Below are 19,895 nucleotides of genomic sequence, written 5' to 3' on the forward strand. Positions count from 1 at the left end.
ATATTACCTGCAAAATTTTGAAAAGTATAGGTATATTATATAAAGCAAGAAGAATGTTAAATAAACATATTTTAACTAAACTATACCACTCATTCATTATTGCCACATAAACTATGCGAATGCGGGTAGTGTCAATAAAAGTAAATTAGAACCTTGATTTTTCTCAAAACTGGAACTTTTTCACATTTAAAAGGAAATTAAAAAATATAATTCTCTCTATTGAAAACATACTTACATATTTTTAAATTTAATTATTTTGATTTATTTATAATGTTTTTACGAATTTTTATATAAAAAATATTTATTTGACTAAATACTTGTATATTTAAATTTTGTTTTGTTAATTTTATTTTTGTGTATCATTTTAATTTAATTTATACATATTATACCTATCAAGTCTTGTATTTTAAGTATCTATATAAAACTTTAATTTTTACTTCTAACTTTTTTTTTATAAACTTTATTTGACTCATTTATTTTATGCACATTACAAATTGTTTCAAACACGTAACAATTGTAAATGGTTCTTGATGACAAGATCATCTGATCTTCTGCAAGTCTCTGTGTTCTTATTATATATGTAACAAAATTTGTAATTTTTTATTTATATGCATTTTTATTTCATTTCTTTTATTGTAATAGTTGTTATGAAGAAATAAAAGGACAAACAAAAAAATATATATTATTTTTTATATAATATATATATATATATATATATATATATATATATATATATATATATATATATATATATATATATATATATATATATATTATAAAAAATATAAATATATATATATATATATTATAAAAAATATAAATATATATATATATATATATATATATTATATATACTAAGACAAAGTGTGTATAAAATGTAAACAAATGCGCATGGATGTGTGATGAACTTTCTAAACACTCCTCTAACATCATTTTAAGATTAAATACCAATTCATACATGTTGCAAAATTAAAAGATTACATAGGCAACGATGTTACGTCTCATTAAGGTTCTGACAACAAGATCTTAGCGATCTTTTTTCAGATACCTTGTTTATATTTTTATATTTTCTATCATTGTAAGTTTATATTATTATTTTTATTATTGGTCATTTAAAGCTGTACAAAGGTTAACAAAAGTAAACCAAAAAAAAAATCAAAGTTTTACGTATCAATATGTTATGTTACGTCTCGGTTACATAAAAATAACGGACATTTTGCATGTAACGATACGTTATGACATTACGTATCATTACGTAAAATCTTACGTCTCAGTTAAGTAAAAATAATGGACATTTTGCATAAAATGTAATAAATCTTGTTTCCATTACAATACATAATGTAACCTAATAATGTTATAGGGGAATTCTACAAGCTGTTGTATATATCTAAAAAAAATTGTGTATTATTCAGCTTAATTAAAGCGTAAAAGACAAATCTTAAGCTTTGATAGACAAAATAAATCTAATCCTCCAAGTTCTTCATCTATTACAACGCGAAACACTTGTCAAGAACACGATGTTAGCAACCAAAGAATTATGGTTCTTCCAGTTTCTTTTCAGTAAAACAACTTTGTAAGTGACTGACAATCCCATTCTTTTGTTCAGTATTTTCATTTGTAGCGTCTACTACAATCACCTTTATACTCTTCCATAAATTGAATTCATTGAGAATAGCTGAAACACCTTTAACAACAATATCTGATTTTCGTGCAGATCTATGGCTTGTAACTTATCTTCACACACATACGTATAAACATTTATATATATATATATAGAGACAATTTTCTATGGAGGATTGGGGGGTTGTTGTTGGGGTGTGTTGTTGGGGGTGTTACACTCCCTTCCCCCAAAGAAGGTGATTTTCAAGTTATAGTCGGTTTTTTTACAAATTTAGTCGGTTAGTCAGGCATTTAACACAATTTAGCCTGGTAAATTTAAATTTTGAGGACCTTTTTGTTTTATTTGTTTTTTTTTACGAAGTAAGTTGATACTTTTGAAGGATTCATCTTACTATTAATATTTTGAAGGATTCATATTATTTGTAGAATTGCCTGTATATATACATACATACATACATACATACATACATACATACATACATACATACATACATACATACATACATACATAAATACATACATACATACATACATAAATACATACATACATACATACATACATACATACATACAGACATACATACATACATACATACATACACACATACATATATATATATATATATATATATATATATATATACATATATATATATATATATATATATATATATATATATATATATATATATATATATATATATATATATATATATATATATATATATATATATATAAATATATATATATATATATATAAATTAGTAAAAACACTTATCTAACTTTTGTTATCTTCAACATTATGTTTCACCATCAGTAGGTTCATCAGGAAGGAAGCTTTCTGATGAACCTACTGATGTGATACATAATGTTGATGACAACAAAAGTTAGATAAGTGTTTTTACTCATTTATTGCTCTATTCTTTAAGAACATTGAGCACTCTGTTTGTAGAATACACTAACATAATTTATATATATATATATATATATATATATATATATATATATATATATATATATATATATATATATATATATATATATATATATATTTATATATATATACATATATATATTTATATATATATACATATATATATATATATATATATATATATATATATATATATATATATATATATATATATATATATATATATATATATATATATATATATATATATATATACATATATATAAGAGAGATAGAGAGAGAGAGTTGTGTTGTATATTGTTGGATTTAATACAGCTATTTGTCGGAGAGTGATCGATATTTATAAAATAGATCAAAATATATAAAATATTTAAATGAAAAAAATACAAATTTTTATATGGGACTTCAAGTTTCATGCCATTAGGCAATCATTCAGCCATATATTTAAAACCCTGAAATGTATGAAACTTCCAAATCATGAAATGCATGAAAATCCCATAAAAAAGTCATATTTTTTTCATTTAAATATTTTATATATATATATATATATATATATATATATATATATATATATATATATATATATATATATATATATATATATATAAATGTTTATAGACGGTTGTTTCATACTGCCTATGTGGAATTTGGAATAAACTCAACTCCAAAATGACCATGTTGAATTTTCTAAAATTCATAATTTAACATGGAGTATTTTTTCAGTTGAGGAAGTGAATAATAAAATTTAATCTACTTTATTACACTATTTAACAAAAACAATAAAAAAAAAAAAAACAAGCGAATTTTATTTATAAATAACAAAAACAACAATAAGAAGTGTTGTAAATAAAATTTATAAATAAAAAAGAATATTAAAAAAGTCAATGTTAAATTATAAATTTGGAAAGTGTTTGCTAATTTACAGTTTTAACTAGAATGATGATGATTACATCAGATCATTATTTTGGAAACAATATTTTAAAAATTAAAAAGAAATAACTTAGTACCAGATGATTGATTGAATAACTTCAAACTTTCTTCTTATGACAATGTTAATTCTGAAACCTCAAACAAACTCGTTAATTCTTTCTCAGAAAGTTTAATTGGAACTGGAAACTGAATTGAATGGTACATTATATAGCATAAGTCATTAGTTAGTAACTGAGCTAACTTTACTTTCAACAGTCTGGAGTTTTGTTTTTTTTCTATTAACTCTTTATATGGTTTTATTTTCAATTGTAGCATTAAATTTATACTTGTTGTCCATTACCATCGACACAACTTCAATTTTTAAACTTAGGTAATCTCAAAGTAACAATCTAACATTAACACACTTTTTGAAAACTCTTATGGCAAACTTATTTTTCACTTTCTCTCACTCTTTCTTGATTTTGAGTAATTTCTAATTATCATCCCGACGTAACACTGATAGGTTAAGAGCGATATAAAAAAAAAGGCAAAATGGTTGATGGTTTTAACAAAAATCAAAATATTAATGAAAACTTAGATGTTGGTTTTACTTTAGATATACTATATAAAAAACTTAAATAAAAGATAAATAAAAAAATCTGAGATCATATCTAGAAGCAATTTAGAAAGTATAAAACTAAATTTAAAAAAATCTTTTTAAGTTCACCTTTGGGCGTACACTACTAGTAAGCTCAGGAAATGATAGGATACGTGCAATTAATCTTGGCCAAAATCCAATAGGAATATACGGGAAATCATATCTTCTTGTTACAATTTTTACATCATTAAAATAAATTAAATTATCTGCTATGAGATTTTTGGGTGAAGAGCTCGGTAACTTAGATGTCACTAAATACTCGTCATCTGATATTAGTAGCAAAACCTCGAATCGTTGCAGCAACCTTAATACAAAAAAAAAATGTAACAACCTTAATAAATGCAAAAAATATTAACAAATAAAAAAAATTTAATTAGTATTATAACTAACTTATTTTTAAATACCGAAAAAACATTTTGACAAAATTTTGAGTAAAACAAGGATCTGGAAAAAGATACTTAAATGCATCGGATTTAGATAAGATGCCTTTTTTCGAAATATAAGGGTTAATTTCCTTTATAGTGACCACGCGAGCCATCATTTGAAAAAACCATTGCGGATCAATAAAAATTAAATTTTCCATATCATAAACCGGATCGTTAAAGTTTAGTATTGAACCTAAAAATGCAAAATTTCCATATTTAAAAAAACTTACACAACAATGATCAATTTAAACTAAAATTTCATATAACCTCACCTGTTTTAGTAAGAAACGTCAAGGCTTTATTGAATTCGTCAGTTTCTAGTCGTAATCCATGATCAATTAAATGCTGGTGCAAATGATTTTTACTTAATATAGGGAGTTCTCCAGAGTTGTGCATTGTTTTAGCCTTGTCAAAAATAAATTTTTCAAGTGTAACATAGCTTTGAGGAACCATCTTTTCCAAAATAGATTTTTCCTCAAACATAAACTTGCTTATACATTTATAGATTTCCGTTCTGAGAAGTACAATTTTATTATTTTCTTTTGTGCAATCAACAACTGAAGTTGTATAAAACGTTGGAAATCCAGAACTATGCAAAAAATATTTAGTAAATGCATTTAGAGATTGCAAACTCTCTTGTGTACACAAATCAGCATGTGTTCCTACTAAAATAACTTTTGAAGAAGGAGCGACAGTTTGTATATTTAATAACCAAGGAGTGAGCTTTTTCAGTTCTTCTTCACCTTTACTTGCATTATAAACTGCTAAGTATATAGCTTTAGAACTAAGGAAATATCGATGTGTGCTGTAAAAATCCTCTTGGCCAGCAAAATCCCAGGCATTCACTGAAAATGATGGACATTTTGAATTTGTTCTATTAAGAGCCAAACCAGGTGGTTGTAAAACAAATCTTCTTACTTCAATGCCTACAGTAGCAAGTTTGTTTGGTGAGTGAACTTTTTTTGAAAGCTGTGAAATAAGAGAGGTTTTTCCTCGTCCAGCTAATCCTACTAACATTAATTTTATGCATCGGTATGGAACAGATTTTTCCAGCTTTGAACGAAAATACAAAACAAGATCTCTGGGGGTTCCGTTTAAAACAGCACCATGGCATAAATTCAATCCAGTTAATGGAAACTGATACAAGTTTACTAATTTACCAATATCATCTGGCAGAGTTTTTAACTGCTTGTTATTACTAACATCAAGTATGCATAAAGAGCTTAATTCTCCAATATAAGTCGGTAAAACTTTGATTTTATTGTTCGAAATAATTAAGCTTGATATTTTGGGCCAAAATAATTTAGAATATTTGTTTAAAGGTAATTCTGTTATATCATTATTAGAAAAGTTTAACTCTCTAATTTTTTTAGATGACCAGTAATGCAAATCAGGGAGACATGTTAACAAATTATTTGAGATATCAAGATGGATCAGAGATGGTAAGTCTAAGATGAATTTAGGTAGATAAAAAGGACCTTTAGCTGTAAGCCTGTTGTGTGACAAATTCAAATTGGAAAGTTGGAGCAAAGTTTGAGGATTGTAATATGGTAAATCAGTTAATAAGTTATGAGATAAATCTAGTTTCTCTAAAGAAACAAAGCATTCAATGGAACGAGACAGTAATTTAGTCAGTTGGTTAAAACTCAAAGTTAATGTTTTTAAAGAAACAAACTCTCCAGATACCAGCAAGGCTGTAATATTATTATTTGACAAAAACAAGTGTTGAAGAAATGGAAACTTGTGCAGAAAACATACAGGAAATTTAGTGAGCTGGTTGTTACTTATGTCTAGTTTTTTAATTGATATAGTATTGGGAATCATTTCTGGTTCAATAGTTGAAATATGATTTGCTGAAACATCGAGTTCTACAATTTTCTGAAGTTTTAAAAGACTGTATGGGAGTTGTTTTAAATTGTTATTGGAAGCTCTTAAAGATTTTAATGAGTTCAATAAAGAACAAAATCCTATTGATAATTCATTTAGTTTATTATTACTTACATCTAATTCCACCAAATTGCTAAAAAAATCATTTAACGTTAAATTTATACTAATTGCTAAATTTTCCAAATCATTTATTTGGTTTTTAGAAATATCTAAGTTTAAGATGCATTTATCCATATCAGATTGAGTTTGAATTGAAGTAATCTTTTGTATTTGAATTGGACTTGAAATATTGCAAGGTCTTTTCAAATTAAAATGATCTTCGCAATAATTTACAAAATCAAATTCTAAATTTTCAGATAAGTAATTTAAATTACGAGGATCCAAATCGTTAAACGGAAGTCTTGAAACAGCTAAAAATTTGACACTTCTAGTAATGTTCCTATCTTTTAACATTATTTTATTTTTACACAACAATAAAAATTCTGATTCTTCTTTTAAATCTATATTAAACAAAACAGAATCAGATCTCACATTCTTTCTACTTTGTAGTATCGAGGGAAGGAAATACTCTTCTCTGAGATAAGAAATGTTCAATTCACTCCATTTTATAGCCCTATTATCTTCTTCATAACCAATATAGCACAACAATATGCCCACAATGTCATGTAAATTTTTTTCAAGTGCACAATGAAGAGCTTCAGAAATATTGGGGGGTTTTAAAGCTAGCAAATACTCAACAATTTCAATATGATTGTTCATAACAGCAATACATAGAGAATTACCCTCATTAGAACTAGAGTTAAAATCTGCTCCCCATTCAACCAGTAACCTTAAGCATTTCTTAAAACCATAAAAACAAGCACTTTGAAAAACTAAATTTGTGATGCTTTGTTCAAATGTCAATCTTCTTAAACAAAGTTTTGCAAGTAATGAAAGCATAGGGTCTGAACTCTCAAAAATAGTCAAAAAATTCTCGAGAACATTACTGTTAATAATAGCCTTGTATTTATCATACGAACAATCAGCAAGAAGCAGAGCAAAAGCAACCAATCCTTCTAATTTGATGCTATAATTTGCTTTGAACCTGAAATATTTATAAGTAAAAGAAATATATAACTGAAATAGATTTAAAAATTCATATATTTTCTTTACTGTTTTATTATTTTAATTTTATAATATAACGGTTAATATAAATTTAAAACATGCAAAGTAGTTATAAAACTTGACAAATAGAATAGCAAACAAAATGATTATTTTACCAGGAGAGATAACCAATTCAGATAATATAAACAATTTCAATAACAAGTTTGATCGTTTAAAAAACAAAAATAAAAATATAAAACAAATATTATTTTACAAAGTCTGTCAAAGTTTAACATATACATTAGTTAGATTTAGCATACTACATTTGTCATGCATACAGCAACAATTAAATAATTATAATATTATGAATTAATTATTCTGTTAAGGTAAAAAACTTATATGTACATAACTTTTTAAATGTTAACTTCCATGGTTCCATAATTGTGTGGTTTAGTTGTGCTTCCATAATATCATTTTCTTAATTACAAATATGACATTAATGAAAAGTTTAAATATTTTTTGAAATCGTATACTTTCAATCCAAGGTTTATAAGTTTCTTCTAAACTTGCCCAAAACTAAACTGGGGTTTTTAAACTAGAGTTTTCGATTTCCTAGTTAAGATACCTTTACAATAATCTAGAGTTTTAACATCAGTTTATTGTTTAATGACAAGACTTTAACGTCATGGTCACAACTAATTATAAAAAATAATAATAAATATACCCATTAACAGCATCTTTAATTATTTCCACAACTTCGCAAAAAACATCTTGCTGTTCAATGAAACATTTATGAACTGCTATTAATTGAAATATTACACAAACTTTTAGGTTTACTCCTTCATTGGATTGGTAAAACTTAATGACATTGTGAATACTTTGGATATTAGCTAGTTTAAGAAGCATGTCTTCTTGAAATTGAAAGAAATATGCTAAAGAAAGGTTTTCATAAAACGAAAGTGAAAAAATAAAAAACACTAAACAAATAATAGTATCGTATTTCTAATTAAAATTAGAGAGACAAATAAAATTAGCAACACTATTTAACAAAAATATTCTCAAGTTTATGCAATGTTTAAATAAAAAGTATATTTTTCACATTTTAATCTGAAAACTTAAATACTCAAAAGATATCTTCGTTAGAGTGGTGCTCCCTCTAACGAAGATATCTTTTGTTTTTAAAGAAGATATCTTTTATTTAGCGAGTTTTTTATTTACGAATAAAAGCATTTCAGAAAAAATATAGCATTAAAAAAATTTAAGTAGTTAACTATTAGAATTTTTAGTTTTTTTTAATTTAGTCTCAAAGGTGTCTCAAAGACTCAAAAAGTTGTCATAAGCGACTTGAAGAACCAAAGTATATATAACTAACGTATTTAAATTTTAAATATTTTGAACCTTTTTGAACATAATGGTATAAACAGAATTTAAAGTGGTCTTTAACTTAAAAGATTAGAAATGCTATCTTTGAGTATATATAAAGTTTTTTTTATATAAATTAGCACTATATGCATATCTATGCGTTATATCATTAACTTTGATGTGTTTTTTTATTACTTTAGCAGGTTCTGATCGCATTAATTATACTTTGACTACATCTTTTAACTTAACCAAGAAAAGGAAAAATGCTTCTTTGGTTACTCTATTTTTGTTGTGGTAAAAGCTTTTTTTATTAAAAAAAATGTATTTATTAAAGTCTTAAAGCACCCTGAAGAACTTTTTTTAAACCATTTACCATAGTTACATAGACCATAGAAAAAATATTTTAAAAAATAATTACATAAAACACAAATGTTATTTACAAATATAAACTCAAATTAAACTTATTAACTACTACTATAAGTAATTTTAAAATTATATTTGTGTAGTGGTTAGAGTTCTGGCTCGAACCAAGGTTCGAGGTTTGACGTCGACCCAATAAGCCCCATTGGTAAAGGAGGTGTGAACTTCCTAGTTAAATGCTCTTCTCTGGTGCTCTGCAATAAGACCGTAAAGACTTCTGGGATCTTCTTAAAAAGCAAACAAAAAAAAACTAAAAAATTAAATTAATAGTATGTTTTTTTTAATTACCAAGTGAATGGCTTGATAGAATTACAAAGTGGTGCGAATAAATTATCAAACAGCGCAATTGAATTACCAAAAGAATATTTGCGAAAAATCATTTACAATTCTTGAAAACTCTTTAAAAACAATTTATATGTAACGCAATAATGATTACAAGTAATGTGCAAGTAATAGTAGGGTGTAGCAAAGAATTAACTATTTTCAAAAAGTTCAGGTTAACAAGTGTTTTCTGAGGTGAAGTTTGATGCAGAATTCAATTCTGGAAAGACATGGCAGCTTGCATGATGATATAGGATAAAAAAGTGCATTTTTTTCAAGATGGTGACCAAAAATAGCCACCACATTAAACTTTAAGTACTGAAGCCACAACCATGGCCTCCAATATCTCTTTTTATAGGATTTCAAGCTTGCTGAATTAAATTCTGCAGTCGCTTCATACATAAAAAGTATGGCAAACCTAATATTATAATAATCTGGACTATTTGCTGTTGAAAACAATGAGGCATTAATACAATATTCGATAGACGATTTGTAAACCGGCTCACAAATCAACTGAATGAACTAAGAATTAGGCAAGTTGTTTAAAAATTATAAACTCAGAATACTTTAGTAAACAACATCATCAATCACATGAACAAACATTCACATGTAATCACTCCTCACAGGACTGAAATGAGTAGTGTATCAATGTTGCTCGAGAATTCATTTTCTGGTTTTATTGTCAGACATATGTACAAAATTTCATCGATCAGCTGTTTTTGTTGAGCGATCCAAAATATTGTCAGCTTTGGGGTTTTGGGACCATTGTACTTTTTGCACTTTTCAAAAAGCTCCTTTTTCATGTTTTTTTTACCATTATTTTTATATTTTCTGACGTTTAATCACCGCTAATTAACAAGCCTGTTTCACTGTAGCTAAGAAATCAGCTTCTAGCTTCCTGACTTGCCCTACCTCGCAGGAAGTCCATTTCCTAAGTTTCTTCTTCTTGCTTCCAGGTAATTTTAAAAATCTGAATTCAGCAGATAGGCATTGCGGTGGAACTACAACACAGACTATTTCTTTACAGAAGTAGTCTGTGTTGTAGTTTCACCGCATATTTTTATGCGGTTGTCCAGCTTCCCAAACTCCAACTCACATTTGAGATATGTCTGTGGCGTGTGCTCAATTTTATCGCCTATTCTCTCACTTTCAAGATCAGAGTCTTTCCATACGCCAATAGATGATGACTAGAGAGAAATAGTCCACCACTTGTAACTGTCGAATAAATGTGTCTATAATTTCAGCTAAGAACAAGAAGCAGCAAGAAGCTTTTCTCTGTCATATTGCTTCTCGTTTCTTTTAGTTGTGATAATTTTTCTTTGAAAAACTCCTGCACACTGCTCCAATTTGAAACATATTTATTAGTTCTTAGTTTGTGTGGTCTTTCCTTGTCAATTCCAATTAATTCCATTGTAGGAAAAACAACCATTTCGCCTACATTGGCATTTACTTTTAAACAGAGATGAAAAAATTGTTCTGTTTATAAACTGATACGGCTAATACAAGTTTGTTCAAGTTTTTGTCCACAGTTGCTTCAAAAATGTTTTGGGTCAATTGTGTCCTGGTTACAAACTCTATCGCTATTTCAGTAATGCACACAAAGTGTTGTTTAGTAGCCAACAAATTCTTTAAATTAGTAGGCTACCACACCCTTAGATCCTTAATGAGAAATATTCTCAATATTGCCGGTGGTCAATATTTTTCGCTCAATGTCTGGACCACTGATTGTGATGTGGTAATTTCTGTCTTGATATCATATAATTTGAAGATGACAACATTGGTTGTATCATCATAGCCAACGATAACAGCATCACTTGCGTCTTTATTGAGAAGATAATTTGCCGCCATCTGGAGATTGAGATAAGATACATCATCTAAAAACCTATCTATAGTCCTCACTGAGGGGAAACCCTTATTAAAATCACTCATCTGATTCTGAATCATTCTTCAACTAGCCGGTCTGAAGTGATCGTCTATTTTTGACCAATTAGGATGTTAGCAGTTTTTACGATGATACCAAATATGTCACCACAACTGATTTTGTAGTCGCATAAGTACAGAATTGTGCATCCTATTATACGTTTATCTTAATATTTGCCACTAGTTCTTACCAAAATCTTTGAAAATATGTCTCCTGAACTAGTAGGGTTGTTTCTCAAACTTGAAGACGGTGTTTCTGGCATGATTGGAAGTGCGGTAGCAAATCTGGATCTTGGTATAACAAGTTAGTTCTCTAAACATCATCCATGTTTAGGGCATTTATATACTGAAGACTTCTACATGTTTTTCCCTGCTTACTAGTTTCCTCCATAGCCTTTCGCTTTTTCTCATTTGACTGATGCCTTTCTTTATTTGTCTTCACTTATTTTTTTTATTTTCGTAAAACTATCAATGTAAAAATTGCCAAGTAAGACCCATAGCAATTGTCATAATAGAATGCCTTGACTTCATCTTTCATTTTAATGCCAAACAACTTTTCTAACTTCCATTGGTATGTCACATCATTTATTCTGATATCGTAGATTCTGCTTGTCATAGGCATGTTGAAATCTTAAGCTTTCTGTGTTTATTGATTTGTTTTCTTGTAACTTGAATCTTTATATTGTTTAATCAAAGCCATGAAAGTTCGGTACTCGTCTCATCTTTTTAGCTATGTTTAGTTGACACAGTGGATAGACGTTCTTCGTTAACGTTCTTTGATATCCAGTCGTTGAATAGTTCTTGCACCACTAATTTGCTTGCATTATATTATGAGAAAACTTAAGAATCAGGTTTCACAGAACATATGGGCATCATCCATCCAATTAAATGTGCACCACCTTGCAACTTAAATTTAACAATGAAAGTCACTTCTTCTTGGTACACTACCCCAGCAACTTCGCAATTTACAGTATCGCTTTTAGTTATGGCGGCATAGTGGATTGGTGTGCATCGAGACCTTAAATGAAAATCAGCGCTAATACAATGAACTTTTATGGTAAAATGGACGTAGCATCATAGGTAAGTTATTTATACCAGTCCAGTATAAATAACCTACCAGCATGTTCAGTCTGGTATAAATAATCTACCATAGGTATGTTTTATATATATATATATATATAAATATATATAAATATATATATATATATATATATATATATATATATATATAATATATATATATATATATATATATATATATCGACCGAATATACTGGTGGTTACAAAGGCGTCTTAGCAGTCAAGTACATGCACTCAAAGGTGCTTATCTACCTTCGCAACTACTTACTAAGTTTTAAACATTTCCATTTATTTATGCGATACTTTTAGACAGGAAACACATGTTCCTGACCTAAAATGCTATTTAACGCACAAATTTCTGTAACTTTTGGATTCAGCACCCAAGTAAACATATAGAATGATATATGTGCCGGAAAATATTTTTTCACAAATTTTTAGCAGCCGTTTAGGAAAAAAAGCAAATTTCTAACCGAAATTGCTGTTGCAGGACAGAAATTCTTCCAGATTTTTATTCAGCGCCTTAGAAACAGTTCTTCATAAAAAAACTTTCAAAACCTTATTTGAATTAAAAAAAACTTTCAAAAATTTTTTTTTATGGTCAGCACAAATGAATCAGAGAATGTTAAAATGGCGGAAGTCCAACAATGTAAACTTTTAAGAAACTAAAAAAAACTCCATTTCCCCAGTAATAATTTTTGTTAATGGTTTAATAATTTTTTTTGAAGGTGAAAAACATTATCATCTTCAGAAAAAAAATTATTAGACCATTAACAGAAATTCACTAAGGGAAAAAAATGCAGTTTTTCTTTCATTTATAAAAGTTTTCATTGTTGTACTTCCATCCTTTTAACATTAACCGATTCAATTATCTTAGCGTAGTGGTGTGGGCGTAATACAAGTCTTGAGGCGTTTCTGACAGGGTTGACAGGGCTAAGTTAAAATAATAAAAATCAGTTGCATAAATAATGAGCATTGTTTCAAAAATGAGCAAAAGTAACAGAGTACTAAGTACTAAGAAAAAGTAACAGAGTGCTAAGTACTAACAAATAAATAACAGAGTACTAAGTACTAACAAAAAGTAACAGAGTACTAAGTGCTAACAAAAAGTTACAGAGTTAGTAAAAGCAGTACTAATAGTTATAAAGTAAAAGATATAGATTGAGAGTTGTAATTACCATTTTAAAAAATTGTGTTGTAAATTTATAGTAGTTTAAATGTAAATTTTTACAAGTTATCTTGTGGTTTATTCTCAGAGCCATTTTTTAGTAGCAGAGGGTAGTTTTCTTGAATAATAATTTCTATTATCTTCATCGTCATTGTATAGAAAATCATAGGCATCAAGGAAATCTGATGCGTTATAAAAATACATCATAGTTATAGAAAAACTGAAGTAAGCAATTATTATTAAAGTATAATGCATAATTTAAACTTTTTTAAACTAAACATGATCGAATCATGATCGAAACATGATCAAAGAGCTTTTTTTTATAAACAACAAAGTTAAAGTAAAAAGAATCAATAAAAATAAAAACAATCGTTAGAAAAATAAGAAATATTGAATCAAAACGAAGATGCTGATATAAATAAGGCAACTCTAGAGCAGAAAAAAAAAATTAGCAAAAACACTCTTAATGAAAAAAAAAAAACTACTGTATTTATACTGATATGGAACGATATGCCAAGCAAATGTGAATTGTAAAAAAGCAAAACTGTCGCATCAGTTCTCAAAAATGAGAAACGTCAAAAAACTGAATGATATACCTGACGAAATGGAAAAAATAAAAATAGAAATCTGTCAAGTTATAGAAAAAAAAAAGATTCATTAAACAATGTAGCCGTAGTTTGATTTAATGCAGAAATGTTGAATAGAAAGAAAATACAAAATCAAAATGATATTCTCAGGAAGGAAATCAAGTATCAAAAAAACAAGAAAAGCTTTTGTTGAAAAAGAAATCAATAGAAGAAAAGGAATTAAATTTACTAATTACATTTGCTTAAATCATCAAATTCAATCTGGAAATTGTGAATTCTAGATATATATATATATACATTTTTACATATATATATACATTTATATATATGTATATATATATATATATATAATATATATATGTATAATATATATATATATGTATATATATATATATAATATATATATATATATATATATATATATATATATATATATATATATATAATATATATATATATATAATATATAAATTAATTAGTAAAAAACAGTTATCTAATTTTTATCTTCGACTTGAAGTTTCACCATTGCTGGATCATCAGGAAGAGTTTTTTACTAATTAATTATTGCTCTGTTCTTTAAGAACATTGAGCACTCTATTTGTAAAATACACTAACATAATTTACATATATAATATATATATATATATATATATATATATATATATATATATATATATATATATATATATATATATATTTATATATATATATATATATTATTTTTGCTATAAATTTTGCTAAATAATAATATTATGTATAACATAGAATTTAAAATAATAAAAATAATCATAATTAAAGCAATAATAATAGTATTAGCGTAACTATTATTTATAAAAATTACGTACCTAATGCCTCTAATACTATTTCTACTAGTTCTTCATTTCTGATATTTTCAACCATAATATCAAGAATAATTACAGGTATACCAAAGTCTACGCACTCTTTTCTAAAAGCCTCAAGGTCTTGTGCTAAACAAGCAAGTAATCCAATACACTCTTTTAGAACACAGATATCCTTTATTTCTAGTAGAACACGCACTATATGTTTAAAAATTTGGCATTCAAAGATACGTTTCTTTTGTATTAAATGATCATGACATAAACCTCGTAGGGCATGTAAGCCCCAACCTTGGATACAATGATTGCAATTAATCGATATTTCTTCAATGATTAATATATATACTCTTTGCTTAAAATATGATTCCTGAATTCTTTTAGAGTTAATCGAAAGTTGGTATATAACTCCACATGCTGACTGAAACAAATACTCATCTTTCATGTGAAATTTAAGTGCTGAAGTAACACAGTTGTGAATTGGGAATTGGCTATCACTTTCTTCACCTATTATATCACACAAACTAGGATTACACTCAATTTCTGATCGCAGCGAATCACAAACAGCCTTCTGCAAGCAAACATTATTTGAAAACTCTATCATAGAAGTAAACAATGATTGCCATTTGTATTCATTTGTATCTAAATTAAAATAAATATTCACATACATACATTTTTTACATGCAGTTAATTGAGTTATTTGAGCATAACTCAAAAAGTTTCTAATTTTCCATTCTAATTTAAGGTATAAAAAAATCATCTACTGATTTCTAATAAACACTGTTAACAAATATCAACAGTAAAAAAGTTCAAAGGTTGTTTTATTTTTGTATATACTTAAATAATATTTTAGTCAATAATTAAGATATTTAAAAACAGCAGATAGGAATGGCAAGCAGTTGATCCAGAAACCACGAATCAGGAATAATTCATATTATCTCCACAATCCATATAATTTTCATGTATTTTTGGTAACTTTTTGATAACAAATTGTGTCTTCAGGTAATATTCAACATTAGAGTTAATATCATTAAACCATTGTAAGAATTAAATTCACAAATTTAAATTATAAATATTATAAGTGAAGCATGAGGCTTATCAGAGATAGCATGAGCCTTATCATGGAAATAATATGAGACTTAACAGCGATGGCATTAGGCTTTTTACTAAGTTATATCAGAGAAGGCACATAACAGAAGGCATATAACAGAAATTAGTTTAGTCTGAAACAATAGGCATATAGCACTAGGCTTATAACAGAAATTAGTTTAGTCTGAAAAAATGCACAATGATTTTTATTTCAAAATATGCCCTTATGCTTATTGATAATTGTAAGTAAAGAGAACAGTTTGTAACAACACAATGAAAACTAAAATTTGATTTTATTATTGCGTTACCAGTTCTCATCAATACTTTTTTTCCTAATAACTGAAAATTAAAGGGATACTTATATAAATTTACTCTTTTCACCCAAGTTTTACAGCATTTTTTTTTAAATATTGTCATTAAGGTGTTCCAAGAAGACCTTGCGGTCATGTTACAAAGTATGGCAGAGGAGAGTTTAACCAAAATAAAAGTCTCTATCATCACTGTTACATATATGAACAGAGCAGACATCAAATCTCGAACCTCATAGTTTTGAACTATGCTACCTCATGAACTCATTGAACTATGAACCTCATAGTTTTGAACTATAGTTTTGAACTATATATACATAGTTTGAACTCTAACCAGTGCGCTGTGGCTGTTTATTGGTCACGATCGATTATCCTCTAGTTAAACATACCATTAAAAGTATGAGTCGAAGGTGATTTGACTTTTACAAAACAAAAATAAAAATTTTGGTAATCTAACCTTCAATTCTTATACTTATTACTAAATTTGGGATTATCTTTTTTTTTTCAAAACCTGATATTTGTTTTCTTACAGACAAGAAATGGTTTGTCTAAGTCTATGTATTTTATCATTATCGGTTTGCTGTTTTACAGATGTATTAACGATATATACTGCAAATTAATCTTAGCTTTCTATTATGATAGATTTACTATAAGTTAGGCTTCAAAAATAAAAAAAATTAGTTTAGCGCTCGCAATTGTGCCAATAATTTCTTTTAATTACAAAGATAGGTTTTGCTATAAGTTAGGCTTTAAAAAAAAAGTTTAGTTTAGTGAACATAATGGTGCCATTGATTCCTTTTAATTTCAGAGAAAAAGTGTTTTAGTAACAGCTACTTTAATACCACAAATCATCCAAAAACATCAAACAACGTATATAAGAAATATGTTCAAGGAGGGGGAGGGGTGATTATTCTTTAGTTAAACTTAGTATTAAAAATTAAGCATTAAGTCTTAAGCATTGCTTTTTCAAACAGTTTACTTAAGTTGGAAAGAAGAGAAATAGGTCGATAATTGGAATAGTTTACCAGAGAATCCATTTGAGTATTGGATTTACTTCGGGTTAAATTTTACAAGAGATTATCAGTGTTAAAAGAATTATAGGGCTGAAATTACTTATTGTAATGTTTGGAAAGCAAAAAAGGAAAACAAATATTTTTTTAGAAAACAAAAAAAAAAAAAGAATTTAGAAAAAAACTAAAGTGACAATGAAAATTAATGAGTAAAAGTTCAGCTAGAAAAAGAAAGAAATTTAAAATTAATTGCAAACCTATATGTTGTTGCGTCATTACTAACTTTAACAACATTTTTCTCAATAGAAAAAAAATCTAGTGCATTATAATAAGAGTTTTAGGATTCTTGATCATGTAGTATTCTCTGGACTCTAGGTTGGTGATGAAGATCTTTATAAAGGAACTTTGGATTCCATTAGTGTTATTTGTCATTAATTGGCTTAGAACATCGAAGTATTTTCAGTCAACCCTTTGGACTAGATACTTTGTACCTATCAGCTAACTTTTGCAAAGAGTTCAGCAAGTTACTTGGGGAAATTTCTTTTACAAATAATTGGAAGTTATTTTCCACTTTTTTATTTTTATTTAATAATTTTTTTAAATACTTCAAAAAGAGCACTTAAAAAGTTTAAAATAACATTTTTTTTTTTGAATTGGCAAATATTTTTTTTCTGCAGTTATTGAACTTAAAACTGCCAAATTTTGTTCAATCAATCATGACTGATTCAACCAAAGACTTCTCGCAAGTAGATGAACTCATTTTTGTTATTCTGTATTTAATGTCTGATCACAAAGCCTAGTGGAACGTTTTTTTGCCATGATAGTCATTCAATCAAAATATTTGAATCCAAATTTTTTAAAGTTAATGTTGATTTAAGTATTTTTCTCTCTGCTGTTACAAATTATATCATAGTTATATTACTACAATTTTGATACAGAAACATCTGTACGCTTTAGACGTTTCTTAAATTGAGAATGTTTCCCTAAAAGAAATCTAGGTGAAAGGTATCATAATAGATATCATAATTTATCACAAGATATAATAATTTATCTACCTAATATTGTAATAATGTAACCTAGGTAAAATCGATGAAAACTATGTAATCTTTAGAGATATTTATTTTTGTCTTACCCAACTATATTGTTTTAAATATAAGTGAAATATTCTTATTATCAATTGCTAATTCTTTGGATTAACTTATCTTTATCTATCACGTTTACTAGTTGGTTTTTAATCTCTCATAGTTGATATTTAGTTTTTAACATATTAAGTTTGTCACATGAGAAAAATTGTGTTCAATTTATTATCTATCAGTGCATCTCAATTGTTAAGACTTTATTGCCTTAATATCTATATAGTTAAAACCAAGTAAACAAATTGAATCGATGTATACAAAAGCGTTCTAAGTCATAAAAACTATTTTTTCGGGTAACGAGAAAAAACTTATTAAATCCAAAATTATTTCTTTAATAAATTCAGAAAAAAAATCTGGGTGCTATTTGACACCTTTAAATATTACATTTGTTAAAAATATATCAAAATTTGTGATAAATAAACGTGTTATACATAGTTAAAGTTGTCTGACTGAAAAATAGTTTTTATGACTTAGAACGTTTTTGTATACGTCGATTCAATTATAGTTTAGCTTTAATACTGCGAGCCTGTTTATTTTTTTATTTTCGCTACAAATGTTCCTGACTAAATATTTGCAACATTTTTCTACCGCTTAAAACGTTGCAATTATGTTTTTACCCATATCTTGTCAGGTGGAATGTTTTATAATTGAAATATAATGCGTTAAAGTTTACCACGTTTATCGCGTACGAAAATTTTCTCAACATTTTTAACAAAAATAATTGTTTTCATTAACAGACATTTTACATTTAGCCAAAACTGGCTTGCTACATCAACACTGATACCAGACCAACATTAAATAGTTTTTATATTCCTAATTTACGTTTCGAATTTTCAATGATTTATTAACAGCTTTTGATGCGAGTGATCACAAGATTCTTCTTCAAAAAAAATTAAAAAATCTAAACAGGAGCCTTTTTATCATCAGCAGAAACATTTTGCTCGTTTTATCAATTTTAAAAACAGGTTTACTCAGGCCATACCTTTTTTACTTAAAATAAAATTTTTTAATATATATTAGTTCAGTGTTTTTAATATGCGTTGTTTTATATTTAAATATAAAACAAACTCCTTCCCAGTTTTTTTACGAAGTTTACAAAGGTTAAAACATAGAAATAAATTTTAAGAAACAATAGTTTAACTTGGCAA

At 26.9% G+C, this 19,895-nt stretch overlaps 1 protein-coding gene across 2 annotated transcripts in view; it reads right to left on the reverse strand.

Annotated features, from left to right (window-relative positions):
* LOC136080604 (leucine-rich repeat serine/threonine-protein kinase 2-like) overlaps nucleotides 1-19,895 on the reverse strand; it is a 76,160-nt gene that overhangs the window by 50,737 nt on the left and 5,528 nt on the right. Inside the window, exons 2-6 of one of the 2 annotated variants that reach the window (XM_065797462.1) lie at nucleotides 15,217-15,846; nucleotides 8,241-8,448; nucleotides 4,819-7,517; nucleotides 4,580-4,739; nucleotides 4,191-4,425 (exon numbers count right to left, since the gene is read on the reverse strand). In XM_065797462.1, coding sequence (XP_065653534.1) covers nucleotides 4,191-4,425; nucleotides 4,580-4,739; nucleotides 4,819-7,517; nucleotides 8,241-8,448; nucleotides 15,217-15,846 — 3,932 coding nt within the window. Of the gene's footprint in view, nucleotides 1-4,190; nucleotides 4,426-4,525; nucleotides 4,740-4,818; nucleotides 7,518-8,240; nucleotides 8,449-15,216; nucleotides 15,847-19,895 lie in introns of both variants that reach the window. The other variant, XM_065797461.1, reaches the window with a different exon arrangement.

The sequence above is a fragment of the Hydra vulgaris genome, chromosome 05, assembly GCF_038396675.1.
Source record: "Hydra vulgaris chromosome 05, alternate assembly HydraT2T_AEP".
NCBI lineage: Eukaryota > Metazoa > Cnidaria > Hydrozoa > Anthoathecata > Hydridae > Hydra > Hydra vulgaris.